This window comes from Empidonax traillii, unplaced genomic scaffold (assembly GCF_003031625.1).
Source record: "Empidonax traillii isolate 1590-97213 ecotype Southwest subspecies unplaced genomic scaffold, ASM303162v1 scaffold166:size2381449, whole genome shotgun sequence".
Classification (NCBI taxonomy): Eukaryota; Metazoa; Chordata; class Aves; order Passeriformes; family Tyrannidae; genus Empidonax; species Empidonax traillii.
The window spans coordinates 1,846,618-1,872,252 of NW_020955359.1; the positions used below are offsets into that span (position 1 = coordinate 1,846,618).

The 25,635-nt window shown below is 40.8% G+C and overlaps 1 protein-coding gene across 2 annotated transcripts in view; it reads left to right on the top strand.

Annotated features, from left to right (window-relative positions):
• Positions 1 to 25,567, top strand: part of SHISA9 (shisa family member 9) — a 164,870-nt gene extending 139,303 nt beyond the window's left edge. For both annotated transcript variants that reach the window (XM_027885483.1, XM_027885482.1), the window contains 2 exons: positions 5,929 to 6,084; positions 25,104 to 25,567. In XM_027885483.1, the coding sequence (XP_027741284.1) occupies positions 5,929 to 6,084; positions 25,104 to 25,474 (527 nt within the window). In that variant the 3' untranslated portion in view covers positions 25,475 to 25,567. The remainder of the gene's footprint in view (positions 1 to 5,928; positions 6,085 to 25,103) is intronic.
• Positions 25,568 to 25,635: the final 68 nt, after the last annotated feature.

The following is a 25,635-nucleotide window of genomic DNA, read 5'->3' on the forward strand; positions in this document are numbered from 1 at the left end:
TAGACTGTCACTTCCATTAAACAGAAACATTTTTTTCTTCTGGATGAAATGCCATCCCACTCATCTCAGATCTTTTTTGTGATTGTGATTAGACGGGTAGGTTGTCTGTGTTACAAGAATGTTTTTGTGATATGGTGTAGAGACAGAACAGATCCTTGACTAGCATAAATTGCCATAAAAAATATGTATTGTCTCAGAGCTATCACAGTAAGGGGCAATACAACTACTCACATGACTTGTGCATCACTGAGGAGAAAACAAAGTCTGCAGATCATAAGGGACAGAGACTTATAGGAATGCCTTACACCAGAATTATATACAGAATAACACAGCTCTATGTGTTGCTGAGGGGAGAACCTCATCCCAGAAGCTGCACTGCAAGGTTACAAGTGTTGAGAAATGGCTGCAGTAATAATCCAAGTTTGGTAAGACTATCAGATGAAGACATATTGAAAGGAATGACATTATTATTTCAGAGTAGAGGCAAGAGCCTCTAGGCCAAGGATTTGAGTTGCAGCCCAACAGGAGGCTCAGTGAATGTCAAATAGTTTTATTATCCAGGAAGGAACTGGTCTGAAAGGACTTAGTTTACAGGCATGGTCAAGTTGTTAAAATCCCACAGGCTTCATCATATCTGTGTTTTTTCAGAACTAGCACCTGCAGTTTCTGTTGGTGAGCCTTGCAGGAGCAAGAGTATGGATTTGCAATGCTGGATGAGCTGGTCTTGTAATTAAATGGAATACACTCAAGAACAAAGAGGCAAATATGCTTGTTGGTGGCAGTGCAGTTATGGATGGGAGGGGAGCAATTTTATACAGGTATTCTCTAATCACTCAGATCTATCCTGTTTTCATAGCTCTAATTTTCAGTTTTAGCTAGTGCAGAGCATATCTTTTTCTCTTGAGCATCTGAAAATGCCCAGCTATTATTATATTTTGCTCTGAATTCCCCCCCTCACGTTTGACTTTCCAGACTTCTTTTGTCTGTCTTGTTCTCATTTCTTTTGTCCATGTGTCTGCAGGTAGCTTTTGTAGCAAAGCCTCACTCTGCTTTCCTGCCCTTCCCCCATCCTCTCCTGTTTTGTTACTGCATGGCCTGTTTGTTCTTTTCCTCGTGCCTGGAACCTCTCCTTTTCTAATAGATTCCATTCTGTGCCTGTGGAGTTTGTTCATTTTCCCAGTCTTCAGGCACTGAATCATTGCCTTCATTGTACAGAAAGGAATGAATCCCCAGGTACTCTAAGAACAGGTTTCCTCTCTCGTGGCTGAAGGAGGAGGACGATGGTGGCCGAGCTTAAGGGGTGCCCGTGGCAGGCTCTTGGCTCTCGAGCAGTGAACAAGTGTGTTATTGCCAGCAGCCCTCTCACATCCCTTCCTCTAATCCTGAGTCTCTCCCATAGCCCTGGCAGCTCCTTGACAAGACTGATCAAACTAGGTGAACACCCAGCATATTCTACAGACAGTGCAGAAATCCAAACAGTCAGTTTTGAGGTGTTTGCTTGTCTCACCACTTTCATACATGTGACTATGGTTGGTGTCAGGTGTTTGACACTGGGTTCTTTTTTTTGTTCAATAATTGCTTACATGCCCACTCCTTGGTTACTGAATGAAGTGAATAAACCAGATATAACCCCATCTTAATTGAATAGAGTACAGATTAATTAAAGTACCCAATTACACCACTGTCACCGTGATGCACACTACAGTAACTCTGAAATTCACAACTGGGGGGGATGGAAATGCTCTGAAAAAAGTATTTTCACTTGGAAAATTCAGTAAGCAATTAGCTGTAACATCTGGATACGAGTTTAAATTGCACAGTCTGAGATATAGGCCAAGGTAATAAACAGATAACATAATGATCAATCTTCATCAACTATTGGGCTGTGACCAGAAGCCACTGCCTTTGCCATTTCCAAGGGCTCACTGTTGGTGGCCGGGATGCAGAACCCACTTTCTCCAGCTATAAACTGGTTTTGGAGCAGCTTCCTTCCAGTTATTTTCTTTTCCATGTGTCTCCTACCAGCTTTCCTATACTTACATATCTTAAGGGAATTACAGTCAAAAGCACTCTTATGAAGAAGCATATGAAGAACTTGTTTATTTTCCTTTTTTCCCCCCTGTGTCTCATTTTCTGACCAGCAGACATCGAGCTTGTGTGTGCTGAGCTCCAGCACATTTCTTCAAACTCTGCCTTTAGGGCTGGAAGTAGAAGACAGAGAGAAAACCACTAACACATTGCCCACAATGACTCCTCAAAGTCTTGGAAGGTTAGGAAGCAGGCTGGCACCGTATTCCCTCGCTTCAGCAGAAAACAAGAAAGGTTGGGAATATTGCAGGTTTTTTACGATATCACCATTGCTAATCAGGTCTGATTATTCGTGCTAGAAGCTGCGGCACAAACAGTTTTTTGACTCTTTGTGATGTTCCTATTCTCTGTCTTTTAAAAATAAACACCCAAATTGGCAGTGGCACAGTGCAGCTGGTCCTGTGGAATCCTGTGACGGACAATACCAGTGTCATGTTGCCAAAAATAACGTATGAGCACGGCCAAGGCTTTTGGGTTAGAGTTGTCCCCATTCACTGAAACCAGATACTGCAAATACCAACCACAGAATATCTGCTCTGTAAGTATAAGGGATTTAACCTGGAACTAGAGGTCATTCATAAAGCTGGTAGGGATTTTTCTGGTTAAACTCTCTTCCAGTTGAAATCAATCCCTTGTATCAAAAAATGTTTTGAAGAACTGAGTTGATTATTATTTGTTCCCCAATGTGTAACACTCGCTATTTTTTCCAACTGCAGGGAAAAAGTATTTAAAATTTTACATTACCATCTTTAGTTAGACTAAAATTTAGCTTGATTCAGATTAGACAGATGTATATGTCAAGCTGAGCTTTTTCTTGCAGGCCCTAGGAGTCCATTCCAATGGGAGCCTTTTTATAAATAGGAATCAATCTTTGATATGGTTAAATGCACTTTGCCAGAGTTTGGCCTTTTGCTTAATTTACTTTGTGCAAATGTCCCACTGAATGAGTAATTCCATGTGATGACTTAGCCTTGTGCAAGCATCAGGGTGTGAGTGAGGGGCACTGCGGAGCCAGTGTGGCAGCAAAAGAATTACTGTCTTTAATTCTCTTGAGATTCATAATTCAGAAGATTTCTGGGATTTTAACAAGGCAAAAGAGAAGTCAAAGATGATCTAGAAATTGAAAACGTATTTCTTTATAAACACTCCAAGAAGCAAAGCCCAGCATCACTAGTAACCCAGGAACTCAGTAACAACATTCTGCCACTGAACAGTGGGACGGAGCCCAGGTTCACCCAAGTCATCTTCCCCAGGACATCTCTGGGGGAACTTCCTACACTGAGTCTGAAGTGCTGACTGAGTAAAACTGAGAGGTCTAAGACAAAACCACAGAAACAGTCCTGGTTAACTACACCTAATTTACATTTTTTTTACAAGTCTCTACAGCTGGAAGTTCCTTCAGCAGTGAGTGTAGAAATACTGGTGCTCACAATACTTCCACCACGTTGAAATCACAATGCTTTGACAGAGTTAGGAATAGGAATTGCCAAAGGGAACTTCGTAACAGTAGCATCTATGAAGTGCTCCTATGATGAACTAAGATTTAGCTCTACTCAGAAAAAAATTAGTGAGTGTAGTGTAAAAGTTTGACACTTTCCTTACAGGTAAAGGTCCCACTCGTGCTGGTACCTTCAGTGCTGCCCTGTATTGAAATGCACTTGTGCTGGCAGTCCTGCTCAAAAGTGTACTCACACATGCAATCAGAAAAGAGAGATACTTGGAAGACATGGATGGTTGGGGGAGAATAGTCAGCTATTTGTTTGTTCAAACAGAGTAAGAGGCTTTCCTCAGCTGTACTCTGGAGATGGAATGAGAAAGGTACAGGATTTCATGAACTCCTGCTCTAAGAGAAGAGTAACTCCACTTGGGTGCATCAGACATGCCAGTTTTAGAGCTGAAAAGAAACATCCTGAGAGTTTTTATTTATTGCAAAATCAGATCATGGCTAGGCTTCGCGAACGAAGATTTGAAATTACAATATAGCAATTCCTTAAAATAATGTGTTTCTGTGAAAGGGCTGACTTAGCGAATTTACCCTTTAAAGGTAAAACTGTCAAAAAAGACTCAAAGACTGTTTCAATACTTTGGGGGGAATTCTGAACACAAAAAGTACCTGTTTCCAATCCAAACTAACATTTTTCTTTTAAAATGTGTATCAACTTATCTTTTATATATATTAAATTTTGAAATCATGACAAAATGTTTCTCTTGATCTGACACAATATTTGTACAAAAAAAGTCCCACTTCAGATTTCATTTCTTCGGTAAAAGAAAAAAAATACCCACTCACTGTAAAACTCTTTTTGTATGGGAAAATAATTCCTCATTCAGCTCTATTATCCGCAACCCATTTGTTCCCTATTAACAACCAGTACCAGCAACAAGAATCAGACTGTTATTAGGTGATGGCACTTGTGACACTTCCCTCCAGTTACCTCAGAGTGCCCTCCCAACCTGGGTCCACATGTCTGTGATTCCAGAGCTGTGCAGAGGCAGGGCAGGCCCAGTGTGAACAGCACAGGCTGCACCAGGCAGCACTGATGGCGAAGGAACTTAAAAAACACCACCGCTTTCTTTTCTCTCCAGCAGTAAATCTGTTAACTGACTTCAGAGCCCCTGCTTATTAATGAGCTGGGCAAAGCCAAGTGGCTCAAATCCCTTAAAATCCTGGCAAACTGAAGGGATATTTGGCTCCTGCCAGATCCTTGTGGGCACTTGGAGGAGGGTCTAGTCCATCCATCACAATAAATCACCTTTCCTGTAACGGAGCAGCTTTCTCTCTACATGATCTCTACCCAGTACTTGATGTTGAGGGAGTTTCTGTCACCAGTCCAGCACTGTGGTTTCATTGCAGGAGAAAAATGTGTTTGTCTGTGATTGCAGAAGCCATGACAAGGTTCTAGGATTGCCATTCAGCTCCAAATATCTCAAAATCCACAGTCTAGAGGAAGACTGTTGTCTGTTGAAATTTAGGTTTGCAAACAGAGTGCAGCATACAATTCTGACCAAGTGTTTTAGGAGCTGGAACCGAATATTAAAAACAATAAATAAATTATTTATATCTTAGAAAGAAAAGTATACAGGTTGTATTCTCTGCTATAAAAGGAACAAATCAACTTCAATATTTCGATATGGGGTGAGTGCTGGTATAAAGTTGCAATTAGCAGTAGTTAAGTCCTGCTTTTCTGTGTGTCTGCTACGAAAAACATTCCTATAGTATGATATTGTGATACCCACTGCCAGGGAAAGGGAGAAAACAGGAGGACAAAGGGTTTGCTTTGATGAAATCACCTAATGATCGTCACAAATCAGAAAAGCCCATTCTGCACTGGGGGCCACGTCTACAGAACACAACACAGTGCTGTGCAAAGCAGCAGGCCGGGATTGGGAGCGGTGTAAGAGCCCACGAAATGTAAATGCAGCAGCCCCGCCCGAGCCAAGTGAAATGAGTCTGGCTATTTAACTGCACACAGAGGCACAACCGCCCTGTATTCAAGACAACTTGGAACCAACTCCATGTTTTGGTTTGTATCCTAATGCTGCAGCAAATTCAATTATTTGTGTTGGTGTTCAGTCGTTTTGAAAACCTATTTTCTAGTTCAAGGATTTTTTTATACAAAAGTTACCACGTGTTGCTACAATCACTTGCCAGCCTTTAATCATGCCATTAACTGTTTGAAGTACAGGTTTGCTGTACTCAACTCTTACTTCAGTAGCAAATACTGTTTTGCTGCATCGAATCTCATGGCACCCCCTGTCTAATCTGTACTCGGGAACAACATCGAAACCTTAAGACTAACTTACTTTTTTCTTAATGCTTGTCGATTTTCTTTAATACAGATCCACCACAGATGAATAATGTCATGCCAACATCTCCCCTCCTTCCTCAGATGGCACATCAACATTCATATCCCAGCCTGGGACAGATCACAAACCCGTATGAGCAACAGCCCCCAGGCAAAGAGCTTAACAAGTACGCCTCTCTAAAGGCAGTGGGTAAGTGAGCGACGCGATGCATGACTTCTTCAGATCACTGTGCTGCATTTGCTGTTGGCAGCTGACACGCTGCTTCAAAGTTAAAAACAAAGTCTTGCTCATCTGGACTGCTTCATGATATGCTTTCATGTGGAATATCCCATGGTAGAGTTTAATACAGAAAATCATGCTAGTTGGAACTGCAATAAAAATTACCAGGGGGACCAGAATGGTGACCCCACGCAGGGGTGTTTATATATGCACACAAAACCACACCATGCCCACAGCAAACCACTTTCAGCACGTTTCCCCTATACTGCATGCACAGTTCAACATCAGTTCTTTATACCCTGGATCTGCAAGGAAGAGGGAGCTGGGCTTGATGATCCCCTGAGTTATTCTCTAATATGCCTGTGTATGCATTGTGGTGTGTATTTTCCATAGCTATCTGCACAAATGAGAGAGAAAAACATCAGATATGCTTCAAATTTAAGCATATAATTTAGATACCTGCTAAAAACTTCCGAAGAGAGAAGGTACTTGTAACACTTCCAAATTAAGAGCTTCCACATTTCCTGTAGGATGTGCATTAGCAGATCCCTGGAGGAATATTCTGAGGTCTTATGATTTCAAACAATTAGTGCATGATAAAGCTCCTACTAAAGATCCCAGTGGTGCCTATTTTCTGTGACTGTTAATATTATTTTAAGCTAATGGGAGAACACCCTCAAAGAAACAGCTGTGGGGAGGGAAAAGACAATAGTGGGTTAAGAAGTCAAAATAATTTCCTTACTGGATGTGTAAATCAAGAATAGTTTTCAGAGGCCGTAAATACCTTCTGCACACCTTGTGAAGGCAGAAAGCCTTTGTCACCTTACATTTCAGGCCCCTTCTAGACAATAATAAGTTAAGAACTGGGGGGGTCTATTCATAACTTCACACTAACCCTTGCTTAGCTCACACATGTGCATGGATACATCATTTCCCCATACATTCAGAGCAATGTCACACCGCCTATTTTCAGACAGGCATATTTATCTCAGAAAAACAGCAGAACAGCTGAGAACATTCTGATTTAGGAATCTAGTATTAATCACACCAGAAAAACTTTTCAGCACAAACCGACTTTGTGTTATCTGCATTTCAGGGCAGCAGAACTCTAATGAAATGTGCATCAAAGTCCCATCTCAAATAGTTTAGTTTTGCTTCAGAGCTTGTCAGTTGTGCTCCTTACAAGTGGCACTTTTAAATCTATTTATAAAAACAAGGGTTAATAGCTTTCTGCTGAATTTTGAATACTGAGTAGCTTTGCAATTCCCTCTTCAAAAGGTGGCACTGTGTAATGATGTGGTGATTATCACAGATTTATGTGCTGATATCAGGCTTCTTTGTCAGATGTCAATTTAGGTCAAGCCAATCATCAAAGCTAAAAGGTACTTCAGCATTATAAAATGAGAGATGAAACACTGTAAGAAACTTCTCTCATCTGCCCAAGAGCCACTGAAAGTACCTTTTAAAAAAAAATTACTAAATTAGAAGCTAAATATTTCTTGTGTGTCTGAGTACAGGTTTTTAAAACAGCTCGATTATAACCATACAGTTAAATCAACCTTGAAAGATTGCGCACTTCAGCTTCAGAAGTTGTATAATGCTTCTCAGAATCTTAAACTAAATTAAACATAACTTTCAGGGACATTTTCTTTTAAGAGTATTGTACCATCTTCCCATGCTTTTGCCCTATCCTTCCTATCCTCTCTCTCTTTTTTCCCCATAGATCTGCCGGTCTCAGACCCTGTTAGCCAAGCTTTAGATGCAGGTGAATTCTCACAAGTACAAAAGTGCTGCAATCTTATCCAAACTTTTCAGCAGAAAACGAAAGAGTTTTTGAAACTGTTATACATTTGCACCCTCTGTCTGGATATATGGAACAAGAATGAAACACACTCAGTTTTCAACCTTTCTCAGACTCTCAAGTCCATGGTTCCTCCCAGAGTAGCTCTTGAGTACACCTCAAGATCCCAAAGGGGTTTTCCCACAATGCCAGCCAGGCCTGGGTCTGTGACCACACTGACACCAAGCAATCAGCACATGGCAGAGCTCAGACTGCCTTCAGGAGAGCTCTGAGAGGAAATAGGACCTGGCCTACATCAAACCCACCAACACAAATTAAACCTGACAAGATCTTTTGAGCAACCAGACAGCGAGTGAGTTCGCCCTGACGGGGTATTCGTGTCACAGGGTGAAGGCACTTTTTGCCTGCTCACATTCAGGGTCGTATTCATGGATCCCCACAGCAGGTCAGCCAGTGTGTGCAGCCCTTTTCCCTTTGCATTCATTGACAGTGGCTTGAGGGTGTATTCATTTGCCACAGCAGAAATTTAATAAGGGATTTGTTCTGTATTTCCCCATCTGTTTGAGGCAAATCCTATTCATTTGAGTGCCCCTCACTCTGCATGAGCCCATTGTTTGGGTGTAGTCCACTGTGCTTAACCCTTGTCTTTAATGGGGGGCTAGGGGTGGAGGAAGAAGAATTGCTACTGCTTTGAATCAACGGTAGCTGTGGCACATGAATATCGCTCATCAGGATGTGGTCATAAGTGGTAAGAAGTTTAGATAACTAAAAAAGTGAAGCTTTACCAGAGGCAGTTTTAAATTAATTTCTACACAGCTGCTTTCTTCTGAACTACAGATGTCCTAAAAATTTGGCTAATTTTAGAAGTGAGCTACTCATTCCTCAGTGATGGCTGCTGTGAAAATTCACTTTATGGAAAAGTAGCAAGTCACAGTAATCTCTGTTTTGATCATGTTCAGGACCTCCATCAAATTCAGTGAGGATTCAAGTGCTTGTGAAAACAAGAGACAACAGTGCCCTTGCTCTTAATTTGCATTGTGTTACTGAATAAGAATGACCCATACTTGAGTGGTGAGGCCAGGCTGATCCCTAGGAAGCTGGATTAAAGCTACACCCTGGCCTCCAAAGGATACAACTAGGCAGAGTGCAGTTGGAAGTTGGACTGTTCATGCATGTGTGCAATGCAAACATGTGCAGTGCAGAGTGTCTGATTCAGCACAACAGGGGAGAAGAAAGCTGAAAAGACCAATGTGGATGTATTTTATTTAAAAAGCCAAATATTTTCACATGAATAAGTTCAAACTGCACAGCCAAACCCTTATACCTTCAATGGAAGAGGATGTTTTTCTCATTTCTTGTTAGGAGTTACTTTATTTGTTGTAGCCTCCCGAATTCCTCAAGTACTGGCCATGGTGCTGACCAAATTCACTGTCTGCTGGCATTTACATCTCCTAATGATATGAGGACATTCTGTGCCTATTTTCTATTCTCAGATGAGTGCTTGGAGTACAACAAGGTAATAGTGAGCAGAGCTCTGCTCACTGGTTTCCTCACTGCACTAGAATTTTGCTCTCCTTCTACCTTGGCACATAAACCACCGAGGAGCAATCAGCAGAAAGCAGAGGATCACTTGGAAGTGAGGAGAGCAACACACATTTCATGACTGAATAGATAAGAAGTCTACCTCCAAGTATCTCTAGCCTCTCTAACTGATCTGACTTACTGATAGGTGCACACTTTTCATCCATTATTTTTCCATTTTTAAGTCACTGAATCTCTTTTCAACAGGGCCAAATTCTTCCTACCAAAGAATTGGAGAGACTATCTGAGCAAAAAGGGTTAACAAGCTCCAAGAGCAGTCCCAGCAAAAGTGGTCACTGAATATTGTGTTGCTACAAACACCCAGTGTTCTGATATTTCAATTTTTTGGTCACCTGAGACAACATGATCCTCATTTCCTTCAGTGCTTTTGCATTTTTGATTATTTATGTGAAAAGTGCAGAAAGAGGTTTTTCTGCATAAATTATTCTCATTTCCAGTTCATCAACCATGTTTTTACTCCATGCTTAGATGGTTATTGCTCACTTAAGCAATACTGGCATGCCTAAAGCTACAAGTGGATGGAGATCTTGTAGCTGAACACCTTCATGAAATTCAAGTCCCAGGACATACAAAGGTAGCTCATCACAAATTTTTATGCACATCATTTGGACATTCATTTGGAAAGCATGAACAATCCAACTTGAAATTCCACTCTGCTAAACTGTAAGAGTTGTAGCCCATCACTCTTTAATAAGAGTTTTTCTCAAGCTCATACTGGCCTCATTATCCTGAGGTATTAGTTCAGTCACACTGCTCTGTGAGCCTGGCTCAGTAACAGTTAATTTTCTTTTCTTAATTTTCACCTTCAGGGAGTGCAAAGGAACAAACTTTCTTTAGAGTTTCTTGCAGAAATTTAAAAATCCCCCAAACCAAACTTCTAAATCCCTGGGAAAATGATCACTCAGCTACTGGAGAGTTCCACAGACAGGCAAGTAAAAGCTGTGAATACAAGTATTTCTACAGTTTAACATGATTTTATATTTCTTTCAAAAACTTTTTCTTCCCTTCTCCCCCACACATTCAAACCTTTGAGGAATTGATAGGAAATGACTTTGCCAAAAAAAAAAAAAAATTACAATGGACAAAATTCCTCCCTGAAACACAGACCCAGAAAGCCTTTCCTGATGCTGGGATTTGTTAGTCTCCTGTGGGATTAAATCAGATCTAATTGATTGGATATAGTGAAGCTAGAAGGAGAATATAATTGGCAGCAGACCCACCATCACATCTCTGAGTCTACAGCTCCCAGCATTTCTTGGAGCTGCACAGTTCTTTGATCCCAAAGGAAACATTAGACAGTGCTCAGCTCTGCTTGCAGTTGCAAAACTGCAAAGTGAGATTCTGCAAATATGACACTCAGAGAATAAATATCTCCTGGTTAGGCCCCTGCAGAAAATAGTGTGGCCACAAGTGTGCCGGTGCACAAGGCAACTTCTTCCCCAGCAAGGGGAAGCACGTGAGGAAACCCGACCCACCTGTGTGTCCTCGACACACACAGAGGATCCTCCCCATGAAGTGAACTCTGGGCTGTTATCTCTGAAGCATCCTCCTGTCTGATGGGAAATCTGTTACTGCCTTTTCTTAAGATTCAGACCTTCTCCTGCCATGGAAATGACAGGAAGTCTATGCTGATAAAAGATCTATCTTTGGAGAATAGAAGTGACTTCACAATGACCTCCTAAGAATCTGACACCCATCTCATCACAAGATAAGATTCTGTACCATTCCCTGTGTACCATTCACTGTGCTCTGGGCTGGAAAGAAATACTGTATTTGGAAAAATGGAAAGACACAACCCACCTGCCCATGTATTCATGGGGGTTTGATACAGTCACTTTTAGAAAAAGTAGAACAGCTGAACTATTGGAAGTAATATGTTTCTATTAGTCTACTTTCCTATACCAACCACACTGTTACATTGATGGGTAAATATTCATGTTTCTTTGGAAGGTTTAAAAAGGAATTGTGCTTTCATTTCAAAGAGTAAAGAAATTTTCCATTACTACTTCCATAAGCAGTTACAACAAAGATGGATCAAAAACGATCTGGGACATAGGAGTTACTCCCTGGATTTACCACCATGAAAAACTGACTGGGAAGCACAGATTCATGCATCATTTGTAATGTGCAGAGGGCAATTCACGTGATGATTTCAGATATCTGGAGGTATGTTCAGTGCCATGAATGATGCCAGATCAGACGATCTGCTCAGTTCCACATTGGAACTCCAGATCTGTCTCAAGGAAGCACCAATATAAAAGCTTGGTATATTTTTATTATTATTATTTTCTTAGCTCAGTGTGGCTGCAGAATTTGAAGCTTTTGAGTGTTCATTTGTTAAGGAAGTCTTTCATATTTTAATCCATGCTTCTCCTTCAGGCACAGGAGCAAAGCCAAGCAGCACTCACTTTACCAATCCCCCTGCTAGGTGATGTGGAGCATCACTTGTTTCATCCATGTCTTCTGCTGAGACCCACCAAACTTTAGATCCTGCCCAGAGCATTCAGATGAAATTTCAAGACCTTTTCTTGCTTCCCCTAAATAATTTAACTGTTACCTCTGTCATTTACCCACAGGCACTTTGCCATAGGCAAATAAAAAATGCTTGGGGAGTCCTGATCAAAATATTTTCCCATTTTATCAGCCAGCACACTCATTTCTTCTTCCAGTGAGGTACCCATATTTTAATTATAAATATGTTGTTTGTGCAAAGCATCAGCATCTTGAGCAAAATCATCTGTTTTGCTGACAATCTTTTTCAGCCTTTTAAAAACCAACATTTTACTGTAAAAACAGGGAGATATTCTTTCTAAACTGGGGAATTCTGCTGTAAGCAGCCCAGCAGCCATTGCCCAAGCCATCCTCGAGCAAACAGATGGACCTGTGGAAAGGGAACTTTAGGGATGTGTTGGTCTTGGCAGAAGCTACATCTAAGCTGCTGGAAGGAAACTGCAAATAGCCCTTCTTTTACAAAAGCACTTTTAACACCAGAATAAGATGCCCTTGAACATTGCCATCCGTGTTGTCTCATTTCTTAGACTTTAGTAACACAGTGAACTTGTGAAAGAAAGGAAACCTGATCTTCAGGTTCATTTACTTTATGTTTATCTCAGAATTTTTACCTTTGTTGGACTCACAACTAGTGAATTTGTTTTGTCTGAATTTGGTCTATTACATAGTTTTATGGTGGTTGAAGAATATTAATAAGAATGTATCGAACCCTTAACCTATTTTTCACGACAAAACTGCAAATTTAAATCTGTGCATTCTAATTCTCGTTCTTGAAATTGATATTCTTTCCACCCACACTCCCTAAAGTGGATTCCCTACAACAGAGAAACAGCCATGTTTTCTTGTAATCAGCATGCATTTTAAAAAAGTGAAAATTAAACCATAGCCAAAATTCATAACCAATAATTCATAAAAGCTCAGCTTATAAACACTACTCCACTAATCCCCCAGTGAGAGAACTCACATCCTTCCACAAAAAATCAGGTTTTTTCTCTGGGAACCGGTTGATTTTAAAAAACCCTAATGATGTGATAGCGAACCAAAATGAAACAACAAGTTATTTTCTCCTTTCTAAAAGACACGACGGACAGATCTAAAAATCACAGTACCATGAGCCCCGCTGACCACTAGAGAATGAAGGTTTTTTGGGTTGTTACTCTCTTTTGCTTGTCTTATGCCTTTGGTGACCAGAGCCCTCAGAGGTAACCAGCTCACAGCAACCAGGCTTGTTTCCATCTACTGGCATCAGCCACGGCACAGGGAGAAAAACAAGTAAATCCAAATCAAGCACGGATTATCCCAGCCTATTTCTATGAAATGGGGATGAATTATGCATGAGGGGTTTTTTACACATTAAGTGATGTAAAGACACGACTGAGTGGAACTTTATGCTTAGGCAATAAAAGTGAACCACTGAAAACCAAGGCTCAAGTCTAACAATGTTAAGCATTTTCATTTGCATCCCTTCTGAAACACCCTTCTCTGTGACTGCTTTATTTTGCATGTTTGCAAAACATGTCTCTATACATAAACCTACTTCTCACTCTGCAGTGCAAATTTGGTATCAATTATTTAAGTGTAGAGATTGATCATAAAGATATGAAAACAATGGTGAACATCTGCAGATAAATAGCAACACCACAGGATCCCAACTAAAGCCTGGATTTACTCTCAAGTGTGGCTTTTACAGTTCCCACCATGGAGCCTCCACGTTGCACTGGCTGTTCTGAACATCCTCCACTCGTTTTGCCTTCCAGACTATTAGTTTTGTGGGTGATTTACAGCAGTATTTTTGCAATAAGAGTTTCATACATGGGCTCAACATTTGATGTTCTGCGAGAGGTTCTCAGAGGTGCCAAATGATCAAAACTTACAACTTCACTGGTGACAGAACCCCCTTCCACACCTGATTTTCAAAAAATTAACAGGTTTTGAGAATCTGTCTAGAGTTCCTCACCATTTTAAAATTCCTGCTGAGCTTCATACTCAGCACATAGAAGTAAAGTTCTATATGATTTTGAAGTGTCGACTTTGAATGATTTATGTGGAAAAATAAGTCTTGTAATTAAATCACAAGTTACTGCAAACTAAAGTAGTCTTTTAAGATGAAAATATTCTAATATAAAAGCAGGTTATAGTGACTGATTCAGGGTTTCTTCTTTTGAAAACTCAAAAGGTAAAAAGGAAAAGTAGTTTTTTAAGGAAGAGCTTTGATTTAAGTCTTCCCAAGGACTGACCAAAGAGTAACAGAGTGTACAGTTCTGAAATCCCACTACAATCAATATGTTTAATTTAGGAATGTGGGGGTTGAGAAGCAAACTCAGTGAGAAACAGACTTAAATTCATATACTCATACTTTATTTCCCACAGTTCTACTCCTTCATATTTGGCTTATTTTTGTATGAAAATATTATTTGTTCCTGTATGTCAGAATCTGTCTCCATGAGGACAACAGAGCTTTAAACTCTTTGAGTTTAAAGAGATCTGTTGCCTTTACAGTGTCTGTGACAGGAACAGTGAGGTTTGCCTCAGGAATTTTCAGCAGTTATAAAGATCACTTTGTTGCAAGCCAATTTTACTTAAGTAAACAACCAATACTTTTGGCTTGGATTCTCACCAAATTCAAAAACTCAGAAGGTTTAATACTTTTCAGCTCTCCACATGGATATATGTCAACAGCAGAGTGTGATGTTCCTCAGGATTACTCACCAGAACCAGTAAGACAACTGATAGGAATGAATCCCTCATTAACATTACAATATAAATAGCTAGCTGGCTGCTATTTTGGTTCTGCAAAGGGGGTTCCAAAGACAGTAAATGTGCTTGAAAGAAATCACACAGACGAAAGTCACAGAGACCACTGCTTTGCTCCCACACTATAACAACAAAGGGCTTGAGGCAGGAGGAAAGAAGAGCAGAAACACGATTTGTAATGCCCACAGTTCATTGCTGCCAGAGTCCTTCCCTAACAGCTTGTGTGAAGAAGGGGAAGGGGAAAAGAGAAGCAAAAAAAAAAAAAGGAAATCTGATATGGAGTAGCTATAATACCACAGCATCAAAAATATTCAGAAACGTATCAGCTGGTCCCATTCTAGGGACACTATGAACTACAACAGGCAATTTTGGTAGTGGGAAAGTTTGCAAACCTTCCCAGGCTCCTGTGAAAATGAGCAAGGGCCCTGCAGCAGCAGGGGAGGCAGAGCTGCAGCTCAGCATTGCTGGCTCTCATTTCCACCAGCAATGGTTGTGATTGCAGTTCCTGGGAAAAAGGGCAGAGCTGTACACTCTGATATGGCAGAAGTCCTGTGTGTGTGCACTATTAAATATTCATTGAAATGAGCTTCATTCCCTGTTCTGCCTGGGCTGGCTGTCACTCCCAGAGGCTCTGGCTTTGAGCAAAGGCCGCTCAGGGTTCTGTTCAGAGCAGGCAGCGCTGCTGCTTTGCTGTGAGTTTGCTCAACATGCATGAAAACCACAGGAAACTCATTTCCTTCTGACGCTGCAACTTTGGGAATTGCCAGGGAACACCAGTGCTTTTCAGTTTGACACATCTCTAGCTTGGGAACCTCTGGCAACTATTCACAAGACTTCAATAATAGAAATGTCATGGAGTCTAATAGGAGGGAGACAGGAAGAGGAGAAAGAGAGAAGAAAAAGCAGACCTGAATGTGTGCAAGCACAGCTATGGAATACAGACCTGAATGTGTGCAAGTACAGCTAGGGAATGACAAACTTTTTTTTTTTTTTTTTCCTCCTGGCAAAAAGACTAGAAAATGAAAACTTTGTAATAGAAAGAACTTATGTCACAACTATTTTGTAAAAAAAAAAAAAAAAAAATCTACTTAATTCCAGAACAATTGCTAAAAATTCTTTAAAATTATAGTAGTTAAGAAACAGACCAAATAAAAATAAGTTATGCAAAAAAATAGCTATTATATCACAGGGAATTTTCTTTTTTTTTAATTTAACCAGTACAATTCAAAAATCCTTTAGGTCTCTTTTTTTATTCAAGAATTAATAGTGTAAATCTAGTGATGCCAGTTGAAAGACAGAAAAATGCAGGATTATTTCAGCATTAAAAGTACACCCTAATTACACATTCAGAGACCTTAACTGGGTCTTCTGAGTCCTCAAGCAGTTTCCTATGGCATCACAACCAGTATTCATAGGTGATTTATAGATGATTCAGACACACATTTAAGAGCTATAGCCAACAGTATCCTAAAAGAAAACCATGTAATAAAAAGTATTGCAACAGAAATTCAGCACACAGAAGAATGCCAACAGCAATGTGTGAAAAACAAAATGAAATTACGTCCATGCTAAGAGCAGTTATTACAAATAAACGTGGTCAGGAATATAACAGCTTTCTCAGTCAACGTTAAGCACGATGAAGTGGCACCTTGAGGAGAAACAAACCCGCATTTTTAGATGCTAAATCACACTGCAGAGCGCCGTGAAGTTTTCCTGCGAGGTGACCCACACGGCAGGCAGTGTGCAGCCTGCCAGGACAGGCCACCTGCTCGGCTCCAGCCCGGAGCCAGGCTGTGCCCGCTCGGGAGGGCCTCTCACGGCACAGGCTGCACACCCTGCTGCCCGTGCAGGAGGGAGCTGTGCCCCTGGAATACACGGGGAGCTCTGCCCTTGGACACACCGAGGGTGCCCACCAGCCAAAAGGGTTGCAAACAGTTCGGTATCGCCGGTGAGAAATGGGAGCGCTGCTGCAAACTCCACACGAGCAGATTTATCCCAACTGGGGTGCTTGAGAAGCATTACAAACCAGCCAGTGGAAAAGCAAGCAAGATTACCCAAGGAAGAAGTGGAAGAAGCCTTTTAAGCAAATCTCCTAAGTGTTAACCTCTTTGGCTTCGGACAGCACTGGTAGAAAGCAAAGCAAACCCTCCTTTCCCGTAATCAGTTTAGGCTGCAGTCATGCTTCATTCACAAGTTAAGCATGACAGCACGGCTCCTTGCATAGCTCCTGTTCGAAAAGGCAACTTTTCTTACTGTATATAAGGTTTCCAGGAAAACTCAAGCTGATAAATATGCTTAAATGAGATAAAACGAAATAAATATTTCACAGTAGAAAATTTTTTGTATTTATTTGCCATTGTGGGTGCCATAAAAGCCATGAGCTTAGAGGCCTTTAGGAAAAAAAAAAAATGAAAAAACAGATTTACAGTTACAGGACAGCCACTGAGTGCATTTTCAGAGAAAATCAGAGATTTGAATACATAATTCTCTTAGACTTCTTTTACAATTTCATTCCTTGGATCAAGGATAGAACTGGCAGTCTTATTTCCTTCTCAAGTTTATCATTCATTGCATGATACTGAACCAGCAGTTTACCACACTGATGCTTAAATGTAAAATGTTAAAACACTCCAGAATACAACAAAGTAGTGTGATCTTTTTCTATCTGCATGCAACAGATTTCAGGTTTCCTCATGTTAATTTAACCTGATGTAGCCACCATTTGCTTCCAGGTGACAGGACCTATTGACCTTGGTTGGTCAGAAAAACTTTGTTTTTCTTAAACTGGTTAGACCCCAGTATTCTGCATGCCACTGGTCTCTATATTAGGTAGAATGTGTGTGTTCCTGGAGTATTTTGATCAACACTAAATCACAATATCACTGCAGCACTTTGCAAAACTGAATCATAAATACTGCAATTTAATGCTATGTAAATCAATGCAGTCAAGTATACAAAGCCCAACTGGAAAAATCTGTTTAACATGTCCAAGGAGAAACCTGCCTAAACTTACACAGTAAATAAACCTTCAGAAAAAGGAAAAAGGGAAAAAAAAAATAGCCTTTGCAGTGCTGTGCTGTTTGGCACACTGTCAGAACAGGGGTTCTGCTCACAGCCATGTGGCTACTCCTGCATTCCAAGGCACACTAACCCTGTGTATGAGGAGCCACACAGGATGGCTGATGCCTGAGGAGTTAATCAAAATCTGTCTCAGTGTTCCCAGCCAAGCAGCAGATTTCGCTGTAGTGGTTAAAGAGAACATTGCTGAGACTGGAGGCTTTGCTTACCAAGTCTAATTACATTCCAGTTCTAAACCATTCCTAATGCATCTCAAAAAACAGAAATATTCTGGCCTCTTCAGCCTTTCAGAAACTGCCATGAAAATAATCGATGGGAGAAAAGAAATGTTTGGGTCTACATATTTATCTTTCTTCATGTCTCATATCTTGAAAGAATTTTATTTCACTGGGAAAAGAAATGTAGTCTTGTGTCTGGAGGTGGACAAGCTCTTTTCAAACAATGCCTGCAGAAGAAAAGGTTGATATGGAATGTCTTTTCGTGCTTGGTCTGTAAGAAATCAGATCACTGTAAGAAATGAGTAAATAAATGAAGTGCTAAAGGGGGCCAGGAGGGGAATAACACGGAGCCACAAAAAGTAGGTTCTACAAAATTTATGAAAGTAATTTATGGGGGGTTCTATGCACTAAGTATTTTTCTTTACCTCTGTCAGTAAGAGGGAATAAAAACCATAGGAAATGTCCAAAGACATAAAATATTGTCCTTCTTTTCAGAATGTCTTAAATAAAGGCAAAATGGTATTAGAACTTCTGGGAGAAGAAAGCCAAATATTTAGGATAGAAATCAATGCACTGCAGGCCACTGGTTGAATTCTGAATTTTCAGAAATCAATACAAGAATGGAGAAGTAGGGCTGCAAAAATGACTTTAAAGGCCCTTTGCCCTTTCATAGAATTTGATATGGTTCAAAATTGCCCCACCTTGTACACAGTTGCCACCCCAGTGCCTGTGAGATGAGAACAACTAGAGACCAACCATGAGGCAGATTCACTCCTTCCCCTTGGCCACAGACAGATGTGTCACCTCATCCTGCCCACTGCTGGCATTACAAAAGCACAATCACGTCTGCCTGAATCATCCAGATGTGTTCTGTTTGCCAACAGACTTCTTATTATGCACAGCAAACCCTTCGATGGTCCATGATGGTTGGTGAACCCCGTAATTTGAATGACAGGTCATCGGTTCTCTGTTTGACTGTTTGGAACACACTTCTCCATGAATTTATTGGATTCAGTCCATCCTGGGGGCAGCTAATATGAACTCTGTCCTTGCTATTTCTTCCCCTCAGCCAAGAGTAAACTTGTGCTAGTGTACAAATGATACTTCTTTGATTTTCAGATGAAATCCTGCAAGAACTCTCACAAAGAGTTGGTTTATCCCTTGGAAGCCTTTGAACATATTGTCTTAGAAGCCAGTCTGGAAAGGCAAATGAATAAGCAATCACACATTCAGAGAGGATAAACAGCACCACCAAAGGCAGCATCCTAGGATTTCCCTGGGCACATTTCTCCTGTTGTCTCTGAGTCAGGATTCATTACCCTTCTGTCTTTCCTTGAGTTTTCACTTTCATTACTTAGAGAAATGGAAGGTTCCCATGGCTTCAGGTAACTACACCCACGTCTCAGCAAACTCAGAGCTGGAGAAGTAAAGCCTTGTTATAAACTGTTAAATATTACATTGGCACAGCCTTACTGCTACACAGAAAACACCCACAAACTGGCAGTTAGTGGATTTGAGCTGTTATCTGGTATATCATTGTACCAATTTCATTGCTATCCTGTCCCCCAGCACTTTCCATTGGCTTGCTTTCTGCATCTCTAGCCCTTAATTTGAAATACAGTCTCTTTCTGGCTGCAATAAAGCTCTGCATTTCACCCAGTAGTTCTTAAAATACGTTCAGATAACAAAGAATGTTTGAAACATCTACTGAGAGACAGTGTTCCTTATACATTTTTGTATCTTCTGACTGTGACTCTAAGCTCTCACTGAAGTTTGTGTTTGGGTTTTTGTTTTGGTTTGGGTTTTTTTAATGTCTTTAGAGCTTTTGTAAGGGCTCACTCCTTTATGGATTCTCTTCTCTCACTTCAGAGACTTCTTCCCACTCCCAGGTGCCTCCTTTCAAAAAAGCCGTAGGCCAGAATTGTCTTTGAGGGGTCTGTATTTCTCCAAGAGCTGTGAGATGCAGTCCAGGTATTCAGAGCCATTTTATGGACCCACACAGATCATTGTCAATGAGGAAAAGAGTTAAAACCCCTGCAGTATTTTACAAGAACAAGAAAGCATTGCACAATGCTAATGCATGTCCACCTGACTGTGCCACAAGTGGTGACACAGTGACCCTGAGGATGACTGAAGCTGAGGAACAGAACAGCATTACACAGATTTAGAACCTCCTCACTCACAGCACAGATAACTCACGTGGGCACACTGAAAAATCCTGGCCCTATGGCAGCCACAAGGCTTTTTGCCACTGATATTCAAGAAAACATGTTTTCATCCATGGTATTTACTCCATAAGAGACTCACTGGTTTGCCTGCTTTCATTATAGAGCTGTGGATTGCGAAGAAGAAAAAAAGTTCGTCTCTATTAGTGACAGATTTAGGCAGAAAGGTGAAACTTTTTGAAAGAAAAACATACATTACAGTCACAAAAGCCTATTTCTTTGCAATGACTTCATCTAAACGAGCCTAAAGTCAGTGAGGTTTACCTGGGAATTTTCATGATCTCACAATCCCGAGCAGCTTGGTAGCCATCTCCTTTCAAAATCAAAATTCAAGGAAAAAAGGCAAAGGTCTCATCTGAGACATTTGACACCAGTACTAGCAAAGTCAAGCTCAAAATAAGTCGTGGTCACTCTCTCTAAGGCATTGCTGGATTCAGATAAGAGCGAGGAGTGGAATGATCTGCCTTTAGGATGGGAAGCTCCTGGTTGTACAACTGCTCTGAGGGGGATCCAGATCCAAACTCCCTACACAGTACGATGCATCCCAGCCTCTGCTGGTCCCCACCCATCCTGATTAACTTGCACAGTGAAGCAGAAAGACAAAGGAACAGAAAGCATCTCTTCAGCTTGATAGTTAAGATGTTCAACTGGGAAGGTGAAGTCCTGCTTTTGATCCTGACACTGTGTCTGTATTTTCTCAGTTATTCATTACGTGAACAGCAGGAGCAAATGCCCAAGTACTCCCCCTTCCCAGGCACACTCTTTAGGTTGGAAAAAATCGTATTTCAACATTTTTTTCAGATGAACAGCTACAAAAGTAACTAGCTTTGAGGGTGCATTATCATAAAGTAAAAACCTCAAAGAAATATTGAAACTGAGAACATTTTTATCATTAGTTACCAGGAGGAAGGGACACAAATAATAATGCTCTGAATTAAGGCCCTTCTTCTACTATTGTTTATTTGGCAATGTTGCAATTCTAGTTTTTCACTTCTTTTGCAAACACAACAGTGATACCTATAAATCCTTTTTACTTATTGATAATCAGAAGCCAATGCAAACGGCAGTTCTACAGCACCTCTCATCAAAATCTCACTGTACTCTGCAAATAGCAATTCAACTTCCTAACACAACAACCTCCTCCAATGTGCTAACAGCTCATTTTACAGCAGGTGAAACCAAGGCAGAGGGAATTTGAGTCATGTACCTAAGGTCACATAATAAATCCGTCCTCTAACTCCAAAATATCTCTTTGGATGTTTAAAGTCCACAAAATATTTATAGGGTCTGCTTAAGAAGAAAAACAACTCCCTCAGATTCACAGTTGATTTTTAAAGTAGCTGGCATCAGGATACTATTATTATACTTTTCTTGGTAAAACATTTGTTACAACACCCTGCTCAATATTACCGTTCTGAATATTTTCTGCTTTGAAAATGAGAATTAAAAAAACCTGTTTCTGCACTAGTAGCATCAGGTCCCTCGTACTGGGGCACAGCACACTGCTGTTATAAAACCTGTGATGTAGTCAGTATGGAAGAATGAGGACTGCTACGAGACTTGCCAAAAGCCCTTTTGAACAAATGAACAGTTTGCTTTTATCACTGCTGGTTTTGCTACAATGGTATTGTCCCCCACCTATTTCTGGGACATGTGCAAGATGAAAGAAAACAGTTTTAGGGAGGTTAAACCTTTAGAGAAGGAGTTTGGCTTCCACTGCTAGCACTGCCTGGGCATGTGTCAGATTCTCAGGTAAAACCCTGCAAAGCATTATTTGATCAGGACAAACACAGGCAGCAGCTCTCCTACACTGGCACTGCCCCACCAAGCTCATGCAATCAGCCCCTTGTCATCTGTTTGCCAGATTTCTGCTTGACTTTGCTGATGAGGATTTACAGATCCAATCCTGGTGTGCTCTCTTCAAACCTGGTTTCCAGACAACAGTTGGGAAGTCCCTAGAAAGGCACTATGGACTATATTAGTTAAAATAACTTTAATGTACCCACATATTCGGAATTAAACATTTCACTTTCTGTGTGATCTTCCCTGTGAGGCTGGTTTCTTCCTCCCTTAGTTGTAACAGTGGGGGTGTTCTTTGCATGCAGCAGTGACACAATTGACTCTTCTGGAGGACATCAGCCTTGATGTGACTGGGGATCTGAGTACCCTATCTAATGCAAGGACCAAAATTCAGGACCATTGCTGAAAATGAGGAAAGGTCCAGGAAAAATTAAAGGCAACTGAGGGAATAGCTTGAGCTTGTTTTGGCCTTTTTCATTCAGCCATGCAAATGAGAAGAACAGCGCAAAAAAATCAGGCAATGCAAATATCTGCAATTTTTGGTCATTATTTACATAACTTAATCACTGCTGCTATTCTCTAAACAGAAGTCATTATTTACCTTGTAACTGATTAAAGATCTTGGCTACGTAAGACAAACTGCTGCAGCATAACTAAGATAAAATTACAAATTAAAAGTACAAACTCGCAAATTTACTCTTATGTGAGATTAGCTTAGTTTTTAATTTTTGTATGCAAATTAAGCTGTCTAAATGAGAAAAAGGCATACAAATGTATCTATATTAAAAGCTGGACATCATTAACTGTGCTGAATTCAAATTATATAAACCAGCGTGACTTTTCACACACAAAGTCTAAGCCATATGACATAGAAATTTGCTGCCCTAACCAGCTCACTGATAGTGCCTTTGATGTAAAAATTTATAAAAATAAATATTTGTGAGAATATTCACGATACCTTTTCTGCAATCATTTTTCTCAGTTACTGATAACAGATTAATGAGAAATTAGCAATGCAAATGCATTTCCCTCCCATTTTATTCAACTTGTGTTTCTGTGGCATTCAGTAAATATTAACAAATTAAAAGGACAAGCCACATCTAGAACTGAAAACAGCTCTTCCAAGGGGAAATAGGTACAACTTCTTAATTACTTAGATTGTAGATCTCCAAATGAAACAACTCACCCCAAAATCAAAGCAGAACTTCACAGACTCTTTTTGTAACACATGACAGGTCTATCAGCAATTGCAATTACACATCAGGGGCTGAAATAAGCTCAGGTCACTATCTGCATTCTGGGATTTTTTTAAAGCAGAAGACACCTGTATGCCACAGAAAAACATCCACTCTACTATTAGAAAAGGTAACAGATGGAAGTGGGTAAAACACACAAAGCCCAACTTTCCAGCACAGCCAAGAGTAATTTCACTTCACTGAAGAAGAAACACCTCTTGAATGATGAAATTAAGGGTTTAAGTGCACAGTCCAGTTGCACAGTCATTATACAAAAATTGTCATGAGATGATAAATAGCACCTGCTTTTGGTAATATTCCTCCCTGTTGAGGGGCCAGGACAAGGAGGATGCAGATTTGAAACCTGATCTTGAAGATTAATCTGGTGCTCAGAGGAATTTCCCCACCTTGCATAAAGAGCAACTTTAGAACTAGAGAGAAAGAGAAAATTCATAGTGCAACAAAAGCCTCCAAGGAATACTGGGGAGAGAAAAAAAGAGGGAAGCTAAACAAAAACTAGTGCAGGGAATTAAAAACCTATTCATGAAGGCAAGAGGAGCTGAGCTGTACAGACAGCTACATGTACAGGACTTCTGCAGAGAAGCCTTACATGGCATAGCTTCAAGGAAAACGATGGATCTACCAGGGCACAGCAGAAGTCAAATCCAGGCTGACACGATCAGATATTCAAAGCACACCACTGCTGATTAACTCAGCACTGTGCGAGTCACTCTACGCATTTGGCACTATCTTAAATAAACATCTAAATTTGTGAAGGGCAAAAATAAACACTCTTTACATTAAAGGCAAGATCTTAAAAAAATGAAATTCGGTTAATCTTCCCTTAAACCCCTGAAACTCGGTCCCAAGACTGAAATGAGCTGCTGGACTGCTGCAGAACACCTTAAGCTTCCTGAGCAGTGTTCATACTTTCAAGCAAGGCCAAACAAATGCCAGCAATAACAACAATCAAACATGAGTGAACGTGTGCACTGAAAGACACTTGCCTAGGAAATTGCAGAGGGCAAAATCCTCGTTTGAGAACTGCAATGCAGTGTTTGTTGGCAGGGCTGTTGCTGTATTTCTTAGTGGCACTGACCCCAGAAAATGATGTCAGAACCTGGAATTTAGGATTTTCATGGTCTGTGAAATTACAGGGTAAATACCCAACATTCAACAACACAAAATATTTTCAGCCCAATAAAGCATTAGTGACCTTCCAACCACTTAGAAGAACAGATCCCATTCTTAATTTTGCCCTAAGGCATTCTTCAACACAAACAGGTCCACCTCATCACACAGTACCAGACCTTAAACCTGGCTTAGTTAAACACCCACATGACAATTTGCATTTAAAGGGATGTGCTCTCATACAACAATGCAACTCAAGATGTCTCAATACTTCCAAGAAAGTCTCTGTACTCCTGTACACTTCCCGAATTTCCCATGCCACAGGACCTCTTCCCATAATGGAAATACCAGCACAGCCTGTGTGTTTTGGGGCAGGGACAGTCTTTTTGTTACAGGGTAAGAGGGTTTTGTCTGCATATATGAAAAGCCTTAGTAATGGCATCCAAAAATATGCTACAGAGAGATACTAAGGGCTGGGAGGCAGCAGGAATTTCTCCTCCTGATATACCTGTAACTCTTCTGATCTGCGGACCGGACTGTGCATGACCTGCTGTAAACTGGTTAACACTTTCATTGTGTCCAACTGATCTTTGGTTTGTTTTTTTTTGTCCCTCCCCCTTCCCAATCTGAACAGCTGACAAAGTCAACGACGACTTCTACACCAAGCGCCGCCACCTGGCAGAGCTGGCGGCCAAGGGCAGCCTGCCCCTGCACCCCGTGCGCCTGGACGACGAGCGGGCTTACACCATCGACAGCGGGCTCACCAGGCAGAACGGGCAGAAATCCAGGATGGCAAAGATACACACGCACCCGCTGGGCTACAACTCCCACTACAAGACCTGGGATCCCACCGACCAGTCGCTGAGGCGGCAAGCGTACGCGAACAAGGGGAAGCACGGGATGGGAGACCCGACGTTAAGTGACCCGCTGACGACCCGGAGCCAGCACTACTTGGGCCCACAGCCATACTTCATAACCAACAGCAAGACAGAAGTAACTGTTTGAGTTTGTTTTCTTTCTTTTTTTTTTCCTTTTCTTTTATCTTTTTTTTTAATGAAATCCTTTAAAAACCACGTGCAAATACACACACACACACAACACAAACACTCAACCGGAAGGCAAAAAAAAAAAAAAAAATTAAAAATATAAAAGAAATTTAAAAAAAA